The sequence below is a fragment of the Bos mutus genome, chromosome 26 (assembly GCF_027580195.1).
Source record: "Bos mutus isolate GX-2022 chromosome 26, NWIPB_WYAK_1.1, whole genome shotgun sequence".
NCBI classification, from domain to species: domain Eukaryota; kingdom Metazoa; phylum Chordata; class Mammalia; order Artiodactyla; family Bovidae; genus Bos; species Bos mutus.
The window spans coordinates 34085498-34104947 of NC_091642.1; the positions used below are offsets into that span (position 1 = coordinate 34085498).

At 41.3% G+C, this 19450-nt stretch overlaps 1 protein-coding gene across 2 annotated transcripts in view; it reads left to right on the plus strand.

Moving 5' to 3' along the window:
- The window catches only part of BLNK (B cell linker), an 86611-nt gene that overhangs the window by 61384 nt on the left and 5777 nt on the right, over nucleotides 1-19450 (plus strand). For both annotated transcript variants that reach the window (XM_070363587.1, XM_070363588.1), the window contains 8 exons: nucleotides 7564-7636; nucleotides 9580-9607; nucleotides 10404-10446; nucleotides 11550-11637; nucleotides 12373-12404; nucleotides 16270-16346; nucleotides 17146-17229; nucleotides 18334-18489. In XM_070363587.1, the coding sequence (XP_070219688.1) occupies nucleotides 7564-7636; nucleotides 9580-9607; nucleotides 10404-10446; nucleotides 11550-11637; nucleotides 12373-12404; nucleotides 16270-16346; nucleotides 17146-17229; nucleotides 18334-18489 (581 nt within the window). The remainder of the gene's footprint in view (nucleotides 1-7563; nucleotides 7637-9579; nucleotides 9608-10403; nucleotides 10447-11549; nucleotides 11638-12372; nucleotides 12405-16269; nucleotides 16347-17145; nucleotides 17230-18333; nucleotides 18490-19450) is intronic.

A 19450-nucleotide genomic window follows, 5' to 3' on the forward strand; every position in this document is an offset into this window, starting at 1 on the left:
ATATAAATTTTTACTCTAAATCACGTTTTTCCAGCCTCAGCACAGTTGGCACTTGGGGCTAGGTGATTCTTGTGGGGGCTGTCCTGTGCATTGAGGGCTGTTCAGCATCTCTAGCCCCTGCCCACTAGATGCCAGTATACCCCCTTCCTCAACAGTGATTGGCAAAGATGTCTCCAGTCACTGCCTGGAGGAGGGAGACAAAATCACTCCCCATTCAGAACCACTGGTCTAAACAAACTGAAAGACTGTCGCCCATTGTGATTTATCTCTAAATGTGCATTTAGAAGGTGGTTCGAGCTCTGGTTGATTTTGTAGTTTTTGTCAGAAGATGGTACTCAAGGCATGTATTTCTGAGCATCCTCTAAGAAAACTGCATTTTTTAAAATATTCTTATTTCCTTATTTCCTAAAATTGGGGGGGTGCAGTGAGCAGAGTTTTGGAATTTACAATTCCTTGCTAGTGTGCAAGTTGAATTTTACCTGTAGCCCAAATTGTTCTGAAGTTGTTAAATACAATGTCTTTTTGTATTTTGCAAGAATTCAAGCAGTGCGTGAGAATATAGGATGCTTCAGCTAGTGTGCAAGCTCCACTAACGATATATATAGGATGCCTATAACAGCTAAAAGAGATTAAATCCCAAAGGCTTACAATGTCAACACTGGATTATTAAGAATAGGGAAATTTAACAACATGGTATGTAAAACAGAATAAAGGATGATTCATAAAATACATGTTCAGGTTGGTTCAGTTCAGTTGCTCAGCCATGTCCAACTCTTTTCAACCCCATGGACTGCAGCACTCCAGGCTTTCCTGTCCATCACCAACTCCCAGAACTTGCTCAAACTCATGTCCATCAAGTCGGTGATGCCATCCAACCATCTCATCCTCTGTGGTCCCCTTCTCCTCCTGCCTTCAATCTTTCCCACCATCAGGGTCTTTTCCAGTCAGTTCTTTGCATCAGGTGGCCAAAGTATTGGAGTTTCAGCTTCAGCATCAGTCCTTCCAATGAATATTCAGGACTGATTTCCTTTAGGATTGACTGGTTGGATCTCCTTGTAGTCCAAGGGACTGTCAAGAGTCTTCTCCAAAACCACAGTTCAAAAGCATCAATTCTTTGGCTCTCAGCTTTCTTTATAGTCCAACTCTCACATCCATACATGACTACTGGAAAAAAACATAGCTTTGACTAGACAGACCTTTGTTGGCAAAATAATGCCTCTGCTTTTTAATATGCTGTCTAAGTTGCTCATAGCTTTTCTTCCAAAGAGCAATTGTCTTTTAATTTCATGGCTGCAGTCACCATCTGTAGTGATTTTGGAGCCCAAGAAAATAAAGTCTGTCACTGTTTCCACTGTTTTCCCATCTATTTGCCATGAAGTGATGGGACCGGATAACATGATCTTAGTTTTTTGAATGTTGAGTTTTAAGTCAGCTTCTTCACTCTCCTCTTTCACTTTCATCAAGAGGCTCTTTAGTTCCTCTTCACTTTCAGCCATAAGGGTGGTGTCATTTGCATATCTGAGGTTATTGATATTTCTCCTGGCAATCTTGATTCCAGCTTGTGCTTCTTCCAGCCCAGCATTTCACATGATGTACCCTGCATATAAGTTAAATAAGCAGGGTGACAATATACAGCCTTGACATACACCTTTCCCAATTTGGAAGCAGTCTGTTCTTCCATGTCAGGTTCTAACTGTTGCTTTTTGACCTGCATACAGGTTTCTCAAGAGGCAGGTGAGATAGTCTGGTATTCCCATCTCTTGAAGAATTTTCCACAGTTTGTTGTGATCCACACAGTCAAAGGCATTGGGATAATCAATAAAGCAGAAGTAGATCTTTCTCTGGAACTCTTGCTTTTTCGATGATCCAACAGATGTTGGCAATTTGATCTCTGATTCCTTTGGCTTTTCTAAATCCAGCTTGAGCATCTGGAAATTCATGGTTCAAGTACTGTTGAAGCCTGGCTTGGAGAATTTTGAGCTTACTTTGCTAGTGTGTGAGATGAGTGCAGTGCAGGAGTTTGAACATTCTTTGGGATTGGAATGAAAACTGACCTTTTCCAGTCCTGTGGCCACTGCTGAGGTGTTCAAAATTTGTTGGCATATTGAGTGCCACACTTCCACAGCATCATCTTTTAGGATTTGAAATAACTCAACTGGAATTCCATCACCTCCACTACCTTAGTTTGTAGTGATGCTTCCTAAGGCCCACTTGGACTTCACATTCCAGGATGTCTGGCTCTAGGTGAGTGATCACACCATCATGGTTATCTGGGTCATGAAGATCTTTTTTGAATAGCTCTTCTGTGTATTTTTGTCGCCTCTTCTTAATATCTTCTGCTTCTGTTAGGTCCATACCATTTCTGTCCTTTATTGAGGACATTCCATTTTGCATGAAATATTCCCTTGGTGTCTCTACTTTTCTTGAAGAGATCTCTAGTCTTTCCATTCTATTGTTTTCCTCCATTTCTTAGCATTGATCACTGAGGAAGACTTTCTTATCTCTCCTTGCTATTCTTTGGAACTCTGCATTCAAATGGGTGTATCTTTCCTTTTCTCCTTTGCCTATAGCTTTTCTTCTTTTCTTAGCTATCTGTAAGGCCTCCTCAGAAAACCACCGTGCCTTTTTGCATTTCTTTTTCTTGGGGATGGTCTTGATCCCTGCCTCCTGTATAATGTCACGAACCTCTGTCCATAGTTCTTCAGGCACTCTGTCTGTCAGTTCTAATCCCTTGAGTCTATTTCTCACTTCCACTGTGTAGTCTTTAGGGATTTTATTTAGGTCATATCTGAGTGGTCTAGTGGTTTTCCCTACTTTCTTCAATTTAAGTCTGAATTTTTCAATAAGGAGTTCATGATCTGAGCTACATTTCGCTCCCAGTCTTGTTTTTGCTGACTGTATAGAGGTTCTCCATCTTTGGCTGCAAAGAATATAATCAACCTGGTTTTGGTATTGACCATCTGGTGATGTCCATGTGTAGAGTCTTCTCTTGTGTTGTTGCAAGAGGGTGTTTGCTATGACCAGTGCATTCTCTTGACAAAACTCTGTTAGTCTTTGCCCAGCTTCAGTCTGTACTCCAAGGCCAAATTTGCCTGTTACTCCAGCTATCTCTTGACTTCCTACTTTTGCACTCCAGTCCCCTATGATGAAAAAGACATCTTTTTTGGGTGTTAGTTCCTGAAGATCTTGTAGGTCTTCATAGAACTGTTCAACTCCAGCTTCTTCAGCATTACTGGTTGGGGCATAGACTTGGATTACTGTGATATTGAATGACCTGCCTTGGAAACAAACAGAGATCTTTCTGTTGCTTTTGAGATTGCACTCAAGTACTGCATTTCCAACTCTTTTGTTGACTATGAAGGCTACTCCATTTCCTCTAAGGCATTCTTGCACACAGTAGTAGATATAATGGTCATCTGAATTAAATTTGCCCATTCCAGTCCATTTTAGTTCACTGATTCCTAAAATGTCGATGTTCACTCTTGTCTAACTCAATGAAACTATGAGTGATGCCGTGTAGGGCCACTCAAGATGGATGGGTCATGATGGAGAGTTCTGACAAAACGTGGTCCACTGGAGAAGGGAATGGAAAACCACTTCAGCATTCTCGCCTTGAGAACCCCATGAACAGTATGAACAATATAAAATACATGTGGTAGAAGGAAAAACTAAGGGTAAATTCTTTCCCAGTTAAGAAAACTTAGTAACCAGCAGCTTATGCAAAGCTTGTGCTGTTAAATCAAACATTAACATAGGGACTTCCCTTGTGATCCAGTGGCTAAGACTCTGATCTCCTAGTGCAGGGGGCTTAGGTTTGATCCTTGGTCAGGGAACTAGATCCCACATGCCACAACTAAAGATTTTGCATGCCACAACTGAAGATCTTGCATGCCGCAACTAAGACCTAGAGAAACCAAATAAATAAATAAAAAATTTTAAATTAGCATAATTTTTCGCTCACTGTGATTTAAACAGAGCTGATTTTTCTCTTTTGTTAGTATGCTTTGGACGCATCTCTCTCTACTGCATCCCCCATTTCTGCCTTGGAGTTTTCCAACCAAGAATTCAGCTTTACCAGGAAGTGGGGATCCTGGCAGAAAGGAGGGTATGATGTTGTCCCTCCCGAGCCTCCCAAGGGTCTGACTTCAGCCAGAGTGACAGGAAGGGTCACTGGCCTTGGAGGAGTCATTTTCCATCCTCCCATGGGCATCCGCAAAAGCACTCCTCTATTTCACTAATCTTTCCCCACAACAGGGAGAAGCAGCAAGTGAGTTTGACAGCCCAATCATGCCCCCAGAGGAACACTATGAGATTTTGACTGGAGAGGATACTGCCAGCCTGGGCTTTCAACACGAATAGCCTTAGTTTTCAGCAATGGACCTTCCCCTTAACCTCTCTGAGTCCCTGTTCACTCCCTTTGATCTTATGGGAGGCTCTAGTACCTGGCCCAGTGCCCAGCATCTAGAGACACTGCAGTGGTTGATTACAAGAGGATATGATGAAAATAGCAGTAATCATATTTACTGAGATCCTTTATGAGTTATAACTAGCCTAAGTCATAAAACTCATTCATTTTACATGTATAATTCAATGGTTTTTGTAAATCATCACATTTGCAGAGTTTTGTAACCAACACTAGAATCCATTTTAGAAATTCCACCCCAACTCCAAAAAAGCCTTGACGCCCATTTTTGGTCAATGATGTTCCCATGCTCAGCCCTGGGTATTCTGATCTGCTTTCTTTTGCTATAGAGTTATCTTTTATGAACATTCACACAGATGGAGTCATATAATGTGTAGTCTTTTCCATCTCACTCCTTTCACTTTACTCAATGTTTTTGACCATCAAATACTTTCAATCCCTTTCCAGCAATAGTTTTACTTTGCTTAGTGATTGCCCAGCTGCTAAGTCATGTCTGACTCTTTGCAACCCCATGGACTGTAGCCCACCAGGCTCTTCTGTCCATGGGACAAAGGGCTACAGTCCATGGGGTTGCAAAGAGTTGGACACGACTGAAGCAACTTAGCATGCGAGTACAGCACCAGCTGGGAATCTGGTTAATTCTCTACATGTTTGTGCATGTGTGTGCTAAGTCGCTTCAGTCGTGTCCAACTTTTTGCGACCCCATGGACTGTAGCCCGCCAGGCTCCTCTGTCCATGGGATTCTTCAGGCAAGAATACTGGAGTGGATTGCCACGCCCTCCTCCATGGGATAGTCCCAACTCAGGGGTCAAACCCTAGTCTCCGGCATCTCCTGCATTGCAGGTGGATTCTTTACCTGCTGGGCCATGGGGATTGTTACCCTATTACCTAAGCACAACAACTCTGTGTTAGATAAAGTAGCTAGTAGCATTCCCATCTCACAGAGGGGTAAACTGAGGAATGGTGACTTGTAAGAGGTCACATAGCCAGTTTGGTGGCAGAGAAATAACTGGAGCTGTGTCTTCCTGATACAAGGCCAGAGCTCATACTGGACTCCACCAGCACGGAGGACAGGCAACCTGCCCCGCCCTCTCCTTTGATCACAGAAGTTATTTACGAGGAGGGAAGGGGAAAGGAAGATGCTGTCTGACTGTTTGCAGATATGAAAGTAAGGGAAGCTTAGTAGAGAAGCCAGACAGTAGATATGACAACAATAACATGCCCAGGCCAAGTGAGCCCTTGGCTTTTAAAAAGAGAGGGGACCGCTGGGAGGAAATTCTGACTTAGACTTCTTTCTACTTCTTTATTTTTCAGGCAAGGTTGTTTTTTTTTTTAATCTCTTCACCGAAACCTTCCATCAACATCTATGAGTAGCTAAGGGTATTTTCACAATGTCAATTTTTTCTTTTCCCCCTTGGATGTGGGCAGATCTCACCTTAACTGCAAACGCCTTCATTTATAGCACATTCAATGAGGAACAAACAGGAGAGCTGTGACTTTTGAACGTATGAATGTGTAAAAGTCCCTTGAAATTTAGGTAGTCAAGACAAGGGTATTTCACAGAGAAAGCACCTCCCACTCACAGTGTCAATCTTAAATATTGAGAATTTGAAGAGCAATATCAACTTGATGCCCTAGCTAATGAAGCACAGTTGGACTCCTACTACTACATAGTCAGTTGATATTGATATTTTCTTTATTGCCACAGGAAATGTTAAAAATTTCAAGTGTAGCTTCTTTTTCAAAGTGTTTTAGAAAAATCATGTCAGGGTCAGGTTACATCTAAGTAAGAGTTACATGGGAGGGGCCTCTCTTTTTGCAGATGCCGCTGGTGAGAGCTTATGGAAATTAGCCCTTTTGTAAGGACTGTGTGTAGAAAGAGAGTCAATGGGCTCTGAGTGAGGGCCTGAAGGACTCTAGTGAAGTATCTGAGAATGAACTTTATGGCGTCTGCATTTAATACTTTTCAAGGCCTTACCCCCTTCTTTTGTGTTTGGAATAGGTGGTCCTGTCTGATGAGGTGGCATGGGGTGCCTTTGTCTTCCCTTGTAAATTCTGAGAAGGCAGAGGCCTACTCAGCTCTTCCACAGCAACTAACATAGTACTTCCAAGTGCTTAACACATACCAGGCTCTCAATAATTCTTAGTAATAGATTATCCCCTCACCGTTTACTTATGTGTGCTTTATCTTGCAAACTCAAACAATACAGACTGAGGGCAAGTCCAACCTACATTTATAGCTTATCCCCTTTAAGTCCAATAGGAACTGTGAACTTGTAAATGTCGTAGGTTCTTAATTAAAATATTTATTCAGTTCAACTTAATTCAATAGAGAGCCTTCATGTCCCCGAGCAGTAATGTCCATGCAGGTGAATATCGGCCTGAGAGAAGGCAGCCAGGAGATGCTGAGGGGCTGGCTTACTCTGGCCTCTCCCCTTCCAGGCCTGCTCACTGTCCAGTCTCTCACCTTCCACTCTCATAATGATGGTCAAGTAGGGAGAAGGAAAGTGGGCACGGTGGACAAGGCCTTTTGGGCCCCTTTTGTGGCTTCAGAAGATGAGATTTCGGTAACAGCTTGCTGCTTCTCTCATTGTGTCTATTTGTGCAATGGGTAAAGGCCCTGAGAATGCACATGGATGAATAAGTGTCCTCCAAATGTGAGGTGATGTGTGTGTACTGTGCAAGTATGCACAGTTAGGAATGATTGGTATCTCCAGGTGTGATCAGGAGTGGTGGGTCTGTGCCCCTCTGACTCTGGGCATCTCTGGTGTGCACATATATGCAGTGATTATAGATGCAAGTGTGAGCCCGCCCCCCCCCCCATATGAACCCTTGTGAGCTCTCACTGAGCCCACAGAATCAGAGGTTCTTAACTTGTCCCATAGGGTCAAGGAGAGGTCATTTAGCAATGTTAGAATGGGAGCTCCTAATTAACACCCCAGTTCCGAGCTTATAAACTGGCATTTTAAAAAGTATTTCATTACCTTTGCCTATGATAGGTTTCCCCCTCAAACTTCAATGTAATACTATATATGCTTAACTGAAAGCAACAAAAAACGCACATGTCTTTTGGAGCCTGCCAGCAAGGCCAGCTCGCTGTGCCATCGGGACCAGACTGACTTGTGTATATGTCTGTGCAGGTCGCAAGAGTGGAGCCTGGGACTCCAAGTCAACTTCTTTACCTGCTGCACCATCACCACTGCCCAGGGCCGGGTAAGTTCCTGTTGCAGAGAAGCAACTCTGTGTGATTGCAGTGACTGGTCTCTATCACTGCTGTACGCGGCCTGCCTGGAATCCACAAAGGAGTCCTGCCTGAGTATCTGGGGGCCAAAGAGGGGCAGGTGTCTTTCTGCTCTTTTCACTCAGAAGGGCACACCTGCCCAAGCTCAGACGCAGGCACGCCTAACATTACAATAGGTGTGCTCCTGGAGTGTGGAGATGAGACCCTCCCGCCCTACTCATCTCCATATCCAAGGCATGCTTCAAGCTGGACTTCGGGTGCCCCTGCTGACATCAAAAACTAGTAGTCTTTCCTCCCATACGCTGTCAGTTAAATCTTGAGCTCACTGGCTTGTGCTCCGCAAAACAGAAGCTCCAGAGCTTGAATAATTTTAAGACCCACAAGCAGGTTTCATTCCTACTTTCTACTCCTTGGCTTCTCTTCCAAGTAGTTAGTGATCTGTAAACAAATGTGTACACAGAGCAGCATGTACTGGGTGTTCAGTCAAAGCAACACTGCTAAGGCTCCTTTCAAATGGAGATGAAAGGGTCATTCTTTCTCACTGAACTTAGAAGAACTTTGTAAACTGTTGGGTGAGTACTGTAATGTGTTAATACTACAAACAGTGACCCAATAATGTCATATTGGCTCAACAGGCTATTTTAAACACACACTTAAATCTGTCCAAGGCTGGCCTGCATGGTTATAGTCTTAATTCTGCCTTTGAGTAAAGCAAAGAAGCTTTTAATTTCAGAGGTTTATTAAGCAAAACTCTGCACACTTCTCTCTTGGCTCAGTTTTATCACTTCAGACAAGTTACATAGTCTACTAATCTCTAAAATGTAATAAAAATACCCATTTAAAAAGGAGAGTGTGAGGTTTAAATAACATGTGAATACTCTAACCCAATACCAGGTGTCTTAGAGGCACTTGGGAATTGTTAGTATCCTTCCCCCAATCTTCCAGCTCTCAGCTGAAACAAAGTGAGAGACAGAGAGAAAGCCAGTATTTAGAATAAATGCAGATGACAATTATAAAGCCTTAGCTTCCCTTGTGGCTCAGATGGTTAAGAATCTGCCTGTAATGCAGACCTGGGTTTGATCCCTAGATTGGGACGATCCCCTGTAGAAGGGCATGGCAACCCACTCCAGTATTCTTGCCTGGAGAACCCCCACGGACAGGTGAGCCTGGCAAGCTACAGTCCATGGGGTTACAAAGACTCAGAAATGACGGAGCAACTAAGTACATGGCACATTAGAGTCCAGTCTCTACTGAACTAAGACAAACTGGTACGTTAGCTCATGCAAGAACCCTCAGGACCAGAGGTTGCAGTGGTTCTCAAACACATCATTTGTCTTGGGTTTATCTGTTTGGAGTGAAATTCTAGGCAGATGTCCAGTAGAGAGGAGTCACCAGAAGCTTGAGGGACACTGGCGTGGGGAGGCGCTGGCTGCCAAACACACCTGCTTGGCCACCCTCACGTCTTCACCCTCCTTCCCCAGACAGTAGCCCTGGGGTGCTGTTGGGGGAAGGGAGGGATCTCCATGCACCTTTGAAAATACAATTTGTGGTCCTTACATTACAGATGAGGAAACTAAAGCCCAGACTGGCCCTCACAGCCAAGAGAGAGGCCTGAGGTCACAGAGTAATTAGTTGCAGAACTGGAACAAGAGCTCAGTTATCTTGACTCCCTGGCAACTGGCTCTCCTGTTTATCCCCATTAACCCCTTGGCCATCTGTCAGCGGACGCTATCTGAGGTTCAGAAGATCATGACTGAATCCTGGTTTCTGCCCCTCTCTGCCCTTCATGGATCATCTTCTTACAGACTTGTATCACTTTCATTATTCTAGTTTGTATTTGAGAGTAAAATGATAAGTCGTCAGCTCCTCTTTATCTCTGCTGTTTTAACAAAGTCAATCTCTTTTTATCCCCCAGGAAGAAAACAGCTATGCCACTGAAGACAGTAAGTTAATTCTGTGTTTAAATGTGCTTCATATTTCCTGCATTGTTCATTCGTATCCCTTTATTTAAAGTTGACAATGCTTTCAGCTAAGAGGAACACAGCAATCTTGTTGCTGCCTGGACAGTCCAAGAGAATCTTGGAATCCTCAGTTAGGCAGGGAAGATGGGAGGGTCCTATCCTCCAGGAAGCCTGTGGCTTCACTGAGTAAGTGGCTGCAGAGGCCAGGCTCCCTGCCTCCTGTGACCTCTGCCTTCCCCTTGGGAGGCCCTGGGTCTGCTTCCCTACCTGGCCTGGGAGCTAATGACTGACAACTGTACATCAGGCACACAGTCCTGACTACGCTCATATTCTGGCCAGAACGTGGGGAACCTGAGCCAGCCCACTATTTAAGGAAGCCATCTTGATCTAGTATCTACACTGTAGCCTGACATTTACAACCACAAACACCAAGACAGTGGGGTTCTGAAACTTAAGCCAGATGCCAGATTTCCACTGCACAGGCACTACTGCCCAGCAGCTGCTGGGGGGCCATGCCTTCCACCAGCCCTGCTGACAGACTGGGCAGACCCCACACCAAAGTGACACTGCTCCTTCCATGACACACTTCTGGTCCATTGTCACTTGATGCAAAGGTTGAGCTGGGGACTGTGTGTTTTTAATGGTTGTTCTCGTCATTGAAAGAAAAGCCATGCATCAAAGAAATACTCTCCCCAGTATTTATTTTAATAATATTGTTTTGACTTTTATTTCCATATATCACTGTATTGAGGATCCTTACCTTTTTTTTTTTTAATAGACTCCAGTTGCCTCTCAACAGAATGCCTCAAGTGTTTGTGAAGGTAAATCTATATTACTTTGATGGAAGAGCATGTCCTCTAAAAGTTACTTTGATTAAAAATTTGTATATAAATATATTTCTAAAATTTCTTTCATTATTTATAAGGCAACTGTAAACATAAAACTCAATTTTTAAACAGAACAGTCTTTATTTTGCCATGAGTAGTGAGTAGCAAAGCTGATCAGGACCTGGACTTGCCAAGCTACATCTGTGCAGAAGGCCACAGTCGACATGCCCCAAACCTGCCTGTCTGTAGACAGATGTGACTTGCCAGAAACTGCACCACAACCTTACATAGGTGTGTGCAGACTGATTTAGAACCATTCACATGTCTCAGAATTAATGGCTAAGTTAAGTAATGAAATTTTTAAAAATCTGTTTGTTTGAGCAAGTTCTTGTGCTAAGTTTTCAAAATAATGTTTCCTGAGTTCAAATATCTATCTTCTTAGTACACCTTCAAATGCTTCCTTTCCTTTATCATAACCATGTATACTTTCTATTAGAACTTTCCCATTTTAAAAAATTTGAATTTGAAAAATACTGGGAGGAAAAAACCCAGAAGAATCATTCATAATCTCAAGACCTAAAACACTACATAGAAACTAAAGCTCTGTACCCATCTAATTCCACAGTTGAAGGTACTCAATGTTAAAAGCTACCATTTCCTGAGTTAACACGGGCATACCTGTCTCTGACGATGGATGGTAGACATTTTTTGAATGTGCATTACGACTCACCTGCCTGCTTTCATTGCTCTGCTTGGTCTTTTCCATCATTTCCCACATCTTTCCTCCAGACTCCTTTCCTGTTGTCTTGCTTTCTTCTGCCTTTCCTTTGATGCTTTTGGCTTGCTATCCTTCCATTCCTTATGGTCTTCCATGCCTGCTGAGCGGGGAGCTTGGAGGGATAGTGAAGCCTTAGGGTGAGCCTCTACAGGAAGTAAGTACAACTCTGAGCAAACTTCATGGCTTCAGAGCTTCTTGGTGAAAGACTTGCTCATGGGAAGACATTTGACCAAACTCAGTTCTTCTCGGTTGATACTGGCTTTGGGCATGGGGACAGACATTTCATTCTAATCCTAATATGATCATTTTCTTAATGCAGAAAAACCTATACCTGCTGAACGCCACCGGGGATCTAGTCACAGACAAGAAAATATGCAGTCACCAGTGTTTCCTCCTCCTGCCCAGAAGTAAGAATCTTTTCCTTTAAAAATAAGTTTCCGTAACACCTGCATTGTCATACTGCACAGAAACACTGGCTAATAGTGATCAGTAAAGATTTAGTATTTTATTGCTTTGCTATTGGAGAAGGCAATGGCACCCCACTCCAGTACTCTTGCCTGGAAAATCCCATGGATGGAGGAGCCTGGTAGGCTGCAGTCCATGGGGTCGCAAAGAGTCGGATATGACTGAACGACTTCACTTTCACTTTTCACTTTCATGCATTGGAGAAGGAAATGGCAACCCACTCCAGTATTCTTGCCTGGAGAATCCCAGGGAGCGGGGAGCCTGGTGGGCTGCCGTCTGTGGGGTCGCACAGACCCCATAGGTCGCACGACTGAAGTGACCTAGCAGCAGCGGCAGCAGCAGCAGCTTTGCAATTAAATTTTTTAAAAATGTTAAGTAGGCAACAACTTTAAAAGAACTGCTTAGAATCACAGAGACTTAACTAATATTTCGGTTAATGATTGGACTGAAGTAAAATCTAACACAAGCTAACCCTCCTTCTTTTAAAGAAACTAAAGGGAATAATCTGACTTCTCTTGAAGGCTGTAGTGCCTCTCCTGTCTTTAGATGTGTTTTATTGGTTCTTTCTGTTGATCCTTTGTGATGCACCTGTTCAGAGTATCTTCAGTGCAAACAAAAAGTCAAACTTATTCATCTTGTGCATTGCCCTTTAATTAAGCTGAATTTCTTCCTTTCAGGGCGGTTCATCAAAAACCCATACCTCTGCCAAGTAAGTACAATGAAGGCATGAAGAGCAGTATCAAGTATTGTGTGAGTTGGTTCTTCACGTCTCCACCCAGGGCTCCAGGGAAATACTGCCTCTTCCAGTGGAGTATCCTCTCCAGCTTGTTTCTTCATCTGTAAAATGGGGCCAAGAACCCTTATTTCATAGAGCTGTTCTGAAAAGTAAATAGATTTGGGATCATTCTTACTTTTTTCCTTTTTAGTTTTGATTGAGTATTTTATTGATCATCATTTATTTAATTTTTTTCACAACAACAATATAACTATTTTCAAAATAAGATGATTAAGTAAAACAACATGTTGTGCCTGGTACATAGAAGGTCTTCAATAAATGATATTTAAATTAAATCTAAAATACCTTTTAAAGATTATAAAATGTATCTATAAAAGGTACCATGAAAAGATTTAGCAAATATCTGAATAATTTTCCCAAGGCAAATAATACAATACCCTAAAAATATATGAAGTCAGGCTCACAGAACACAATTACCCAAACCTTGATTTGCTTTCTACTTAATCTAGGAAAAAAAATGAAAACACAAAACAAAACCCTTCCTGACATGGATAATTTGAAAAATATTCCAAAGTATTCAAGATTTGATACATTTAAATAAAGAGAATAATTATTGTATACAACATTTACATGTGTTTAAATAAACATAAATCTGTTCACTAGGTTTTAACTGGATGTTGATTCATCTTAAATAAATGAAACAAAATATAACTTTTCTAAAATTCTGAACACAAAGTGAAATGGTGTAGATATAGAATTATTTTTTTTACTATGTAAAGTTTTATTATACTCTTTAATGTTTTTTAACCCAAGTCATTCTTTCAATTGGCAAATACTTATTGACCATCTGCCATATGCCAGGCACTATTCTAGACTCAACATTCAGAAAACTAAGATCATGTCATCTGGTCCCATCACTTCATGGCAAATAGATGGGGAAACAATGGAAACAGTGAGAGACTTTATTTTTGGGGGGCTCCAAAATCACTGTAGATGGTGACTGCAGCCATGAAATTAAAAGACACTTGCTCCTTGGGAGAAAAGTTATGACCAACCTAGACAGCATATTAAAAAGAAGAGACATTACTTTTCCAACAAAGGTCCATCTAGTCAAGGCTATGGTTTTTCCAGTAGTCATGTATGGATGTGAGAGTTGGACTATAAAGAAAGCTGAGTGCCGAAGAATTGATGCTTTTGAACTGTGGTGTTGAAGAAGACTCTTGACAGTCCCTTGGACTACAAGGAGATCCCACAGGCCTCCCTGTCCATCACCAACTCCCGGAGTTTACTCAAACTCATGTCCATTGAGTCGGTGATGCCATACAGCCATCTCATCCTCTGTTGTCCCCTTCTCCTCTTGCCTTCAATCTTTCCCAGCATCAGGGTCTTTTCAAATGAGTCAGTTCTTCGCATCAGGTGGCCAAAGAATTGGAGTTTCAGCTTCAGCATCAGTCCTTCCAATGAATATTCAGGACTTAGTTTCTTTTGCCATCGCCTTCTCCATCCAAAGAAACTAAGTCCTGAATATTCATTGGAAGGACTGATGCTGAAGCTGAAACTCCAATCCTTTGGCCACCTGATGCGAAGAACTGACTCATTTGAAAAGACCCTGATGCTGGGAAAGATTGAAGGCGAGAGGAGAAGGGGACAACAGAGGATGAGATGGCTGTATGGCATCACCGACTCAATGGACATGAGTTTGAGTAAACTCCGGGAGTTGGTGATGGACAGGGAGGCCTGGCATGCTGTAGTTTATGGGGTTGCAAAGAGTCGGACATGACTGAGTGACTGAACTGAACTGATTCTAGACACAGGGGCTACAGCAGTGAACAAAACAAATGAGTCCCTCCCTTATGGAGCTTCTATTCTACTGGAGGAGATAGGAAAAATAAACAACTAGATAAGTCATACGGTAAAGAAAAATGAAGCAAAGTGGCAGGGGGTGGGCACAGAGAGGAATGGAGGCAGTGAGGGCTGCAGTGGCCAAGGAAGACCTTATCTATAAAACAGGGTCTGAGAGCTCCTCCTACATAGGGCACATGTGAGGGGAAAATGAGCTAAGACTCGTTTTAGCGTATATCCAGGGATCAGAAAATGTCAGCCTGGAACTCCCTTGGCTGCCCAAACTGTGGAAACCCTTAGCCACCTTGTACTATGTACCTTAAAAGCACGTGACCACCTCTTATGGTGCTCCCATCTGGGAATATTGTCCCCACCTGTTAGAAGACAGCTTTCCTTCATACCTAACCTTGCTGGGCCTGCCACACTGCTCCCTCCTGTTAACAATGGTGGCTCTCACCTTTGAACATCCAGGACACTTTTATCTGAAGCACTTGGTTCATCTAATCCTGTTTTTCCTGCAGACTTTCCCTCCTAAGGAAGGACGACTCTCGTTGCTCTGGTCAAAACCTTAGAGTCACCCATGACTCTTCGCTTGCTTTCTTCACACTCCTTTCAACTGTTCCTTCAAAATATGTTCAGAATCCAATCACTGTTGCTACTCCCACTGATATTATCTGCTTCAAGGCACCATCATCTCCTGTCTGGGTTTGCAACACTCAACTGGTCTCCTCTCTCTGTTCTTACCCCCTTCTCTCTATTTTCAGCCCTGGAGCCAGAGTGACCTTATTAAAAGACAGGCAGACAATTTTACTATTCGGTTCAAAACCCTCCAAAAGCTTCCCATGCCATGCTCGTTAAAGCTCAAGTCATGTTAAGTGTCCCAGGAGCCCCACAAACCTTGCTCCTTCCCCACCTCCTGTCTGACTTCATTCCTTATTCTTGTCCCCTTTTCTCACTGCACTCCAGGCACAGTGGCTCCCTCTCTATTCCTCAAATTTGCCAGGCCCTTGCATTCACTGTTTCCTATACCTGGAACATCCTTCCTTGAGATATACACATGCCTGCTCCCTCTCCAACTGCAGATCTTACCCAAGTGCACCTCAGTGAAGTCTCCCTGACCTGTCTATATAAACATACTACTTGCCCAAAGCTATCTGCCACCTGCTCCCCTGTCTATTCTTCATAGCACTATGAGTCTGTAATATTATATGTATGTTTACTTATATCTTTATTGTCTATCTCATTCCATTAAAGTTTAAGCTCGAGGAGGGAGGGATATTTTGCTGTTTTGTTGACTGCTGTATATTCCCAAAGCTTTTGAATGAATGAATACAGCCAAGTATTTTCTCCACTTCATGTCTCCACATTTAGATGGAGTTTGTACTTAAGGCAGCAATTCTCAATCATTTTGACCTCAGGACCATTCTAACACTCTTAAAAGCATTGCAGACCCAAAGAACTATGGTTTATGTGTTTCTTTCTAGTAATATTTAATGTATTAATTAAAAGACATTTTAAAAATTAAACCCATTTAAAAAATATTAAACTTATTACATGTTAATATAAGTAACATATTTCTATGAAAAAATTATATTTAAAAAAAGATTTAGTGAGAAGTGGCATCGCTTTACACTTTTAAAATTTCTTAAATGCCTGCAGTAACAGACACAGCCAAATTCTCAAATCTGCGTCTACATTTAACCTGTTACAGTGTCTTTTACCGGTTGAAGTATACGAAGAAAATTGGGCTTCACAGAGATATGTATTTAGAAAAGACCTTGCAAATCCCCTGAAAGAATCTTGGGGATCCCCAGGGTCCTCAGGCCACACTCTGAGAAGCAATACTCTTAAGGATCTTTTGGTGTGTGTGATTTTTCATGTGTGTGATTTGTCAGTGTGTGTGTGCTCCTTGCAGCACCCAGCACAGTGTTGACATACAGGCATAGTAACTGATCGAGATATAACAGGATCCACTGACTTTTCAAATCCTTTTCAGGATTTCCAGAAGGGGGAAGCCCAACCGTGGATGGCCCACTACCCAGCTTTTCATCTAACTCTAGTTTGTCAGAACAGGTATGAAATGAACTCATAAACTGCAGGAAAGGGCATGCCTTCTTATAAGAGAGATTTGGAAGTGAAACTTGAGAACAGATTCTATTTTAAGTTGGCTTGTGAGTTGTCATTTGCTGATGGGTACAGAATACACTTTTTCCCCCCAATTGTTAAGACGTTGCTCTATTTATTCTAATTTGTATTCTGGATGCCATAAATAACCATTGGTGCTTCTTCAAAACTAGCAAAGAAGTGTGCTGTTTTTATTGTTCTCCCTCTCACATAGATTCTATTTAAACTATGTAATTTTCTCAGAATAGATCTGTGGAGGCATATGATATTAAAACACAAAAAATAGCAGTTTTAAAAAAAGACAGAGAAAGGGCGAGTCTCTAAGCTTTCTCAAATTTAAAATAAGGATGATGGCAGATATTTATCTTGCCTTCAAACTGGTTATAAGAATCAAATAAGATAATATTTGTAAACATGCTTTGTAAATTACAGAATAGTCCACATAGCAACAACAATAAGATCATAATAGAAAGGGAGATGGTAACTTATTTAGGAGAAAGGAATAAATGGTTCAGGAATCTGGCAGGACTTAGTTCTTATGTTCAAGTATTATTAAGTCCAGCCCCTAAGGCCAAATGGGAAAATTATGTAATCCTTGTGGCTGAGCAAAAGCATAAAACTCATTTTCAGATTACTGGTCCAAATGTAGTTAGGTCTTTCTGGTGATGCAAACTTTGTTTCTAGTGCCCAGAAACTACAGTGTCATTGAAGTGCCATCTCATGCTTAACAATGCCTTCTCATTCACAGGAAGCGGATGTTCACTGTAAACCGTGGTATGCTGGTGCCTGTGATCGAAAGTCAGCCGAAGAGGCATTATACAGATCAAACAAGGTCTGTTTTAAATCTCATATTCTGTCCTCAGCCTATATTGGCACAGTTGTCACCCTGATGATGTGTGCTTGTCCAACTCTCTGCAACCCCATGGACTGCCAGGTTCCTCTGTCCATGGGGATTCTCCAGGCAAGAATACTGGAGTGGGTTGCCATGCCCTCCTTATAATTTCTTCTTCATTTCTGAGATAGTTTTGCTTTCTCTTCAACTTCTTTCCTGAGTTTAATCAACTCATTGTATTTTTCTTTGCTGTTTTTTGTCCACTTTTTGTTCATAATTTTTGAATTTATGATTCTATAATATTTTTAAAGATATTTAATTAAATTTGGAATGCCATGTTACATTTTTTTAAACTTTTTATTTTGTATTGGGGTACAATTGATCAACAAATAATGTTGTGATAGTTACAGGTGAACAGTGAAGGGACTCAGCCATACATATAGATATATGGATACATATACATGTATCCGTTATCTCATAAACTCCCCTCCCACCCAGGCTGCCACATAACACTGAGCAGAGTTCCATGTGCTATCAGTTGAAATGTTTTGGTTCCCAATGTCTTCTTTCTTCTTATAGTGCTTTTGAATAGAATTTGTCTGATATGTTTTATTATTCATAGGTAACTTGTGAACATGGTTCCTAGTTCAAGAGTGCCCCTTAGATTTGACCTTAATGTGTCTCTTCACACATTTCCAGATCCTATAAATTTAGTATCTTCAGTGCCTCAAAAAGCTAGCACTGACCTCATTCAGAGTTTTCTATAAGTATATATTTTACTGAAGTATTTTCTTAGAAAATAAAACAAGTTCTAATCAATAATAAAAATCATATACCTAAATAATTACCGAGGGATTGGGGGCAGGAGGAGAAGGGGACGACAGAGGATGAGATGGCTGGATGGCATCACTGACTCGATGGACGTGAGTCTGAGTGAACTCTGGGAGTTGGTGATGGGCAGGGAGGCCTGGCGTGCTGCGATTCATGGGGTCGCAGAGTCGGACACGACTGAGCGACTGAACTGAACTGATAGGTATTTTCATAAGCTGATTTTTAACCTATGGAAATACAAGTTAACACTAATCTTACTCTTTTAATAAACAGGATGGATCATTTCTTATTCGGAAGAGCTCTGGCCATGATTCCAAACAGCCATATACATTAGTTGTATTTTTTAATAAGAGAGTATATAATATACCTGTGCGATTTATTGAAGCAACAAAACAATATGCTTTGGGCCGAAAGAAAACTGGTGAAGAGGTCAGTAATTTCTCTTCTAATCCAATACTTCTGTAAAAGGCTTTAAGGTGGATGCAGGAGCTGTCCTTTTTAGTGGTCCTGAAATACTCTCAGATAAATTTTGAGCTCTTAGAGGGGCTTTGGACTTCCTTGTCCTGCTAGAAAACTCTGGTAAACAATGATTCTTCTTGGCTTAAAGAATCTTCATCCCTATCCCAGAATGAATAGACCAGAGTGTCACCCTACTCCCCAGATATCTGGCCTATGGATATTAAGATAAACACATAAACACATATAATAATAGTAAACACATATTATTATACTAGCATCTAGAAATATGACAGTCCTTTAAAACATTTACTTAAATTATCTATAATAAAAATATTATTTGTCACAGATACTGAAAATTTGAATTGAAACATGAAAACTTTGGTTATATGATATTAAGCATGTGGACATCTTAAAAAGTCTGTCTTTGTGTTTGAATATTTTGGGGTAGAAAAAATAACTACATGATTAACTTTTTTGCAACTGTTTCAGCATTATGTGGATATATATTGTGTATTTTATTGCTTTGATATGCTATATTTGCTTTATTTTATTGACCATGGATTTTGAGTTATCAAACACATTGTTTTTTGGTCCATGTGTGACTATTTCAAATACACTGAATTAATGTAGACAGAAAAAAAGAGTGTTAAGGGGAAACTGCAACTAAGTTATGCTCAATTCTTTATTCAATTAAATCAGAAATATGTGTAAAGGTTATATCTTAAATATGGGATATTAAAAGTATTTTAAATAACAAAAATTATCACAAAAAGGCCTCAACTCCACTCCTTACTTCATATATTTCAACTCAGCTCAACCCCCTACTTCAAATATTTCAATCCCCAAACTGCAACAAAGTAATACTCAAAAATATTCAGAAGAGTATATAAGGACAGAGTGAGGTGCTTATTTGTGTAGCAACTCTCTCCCA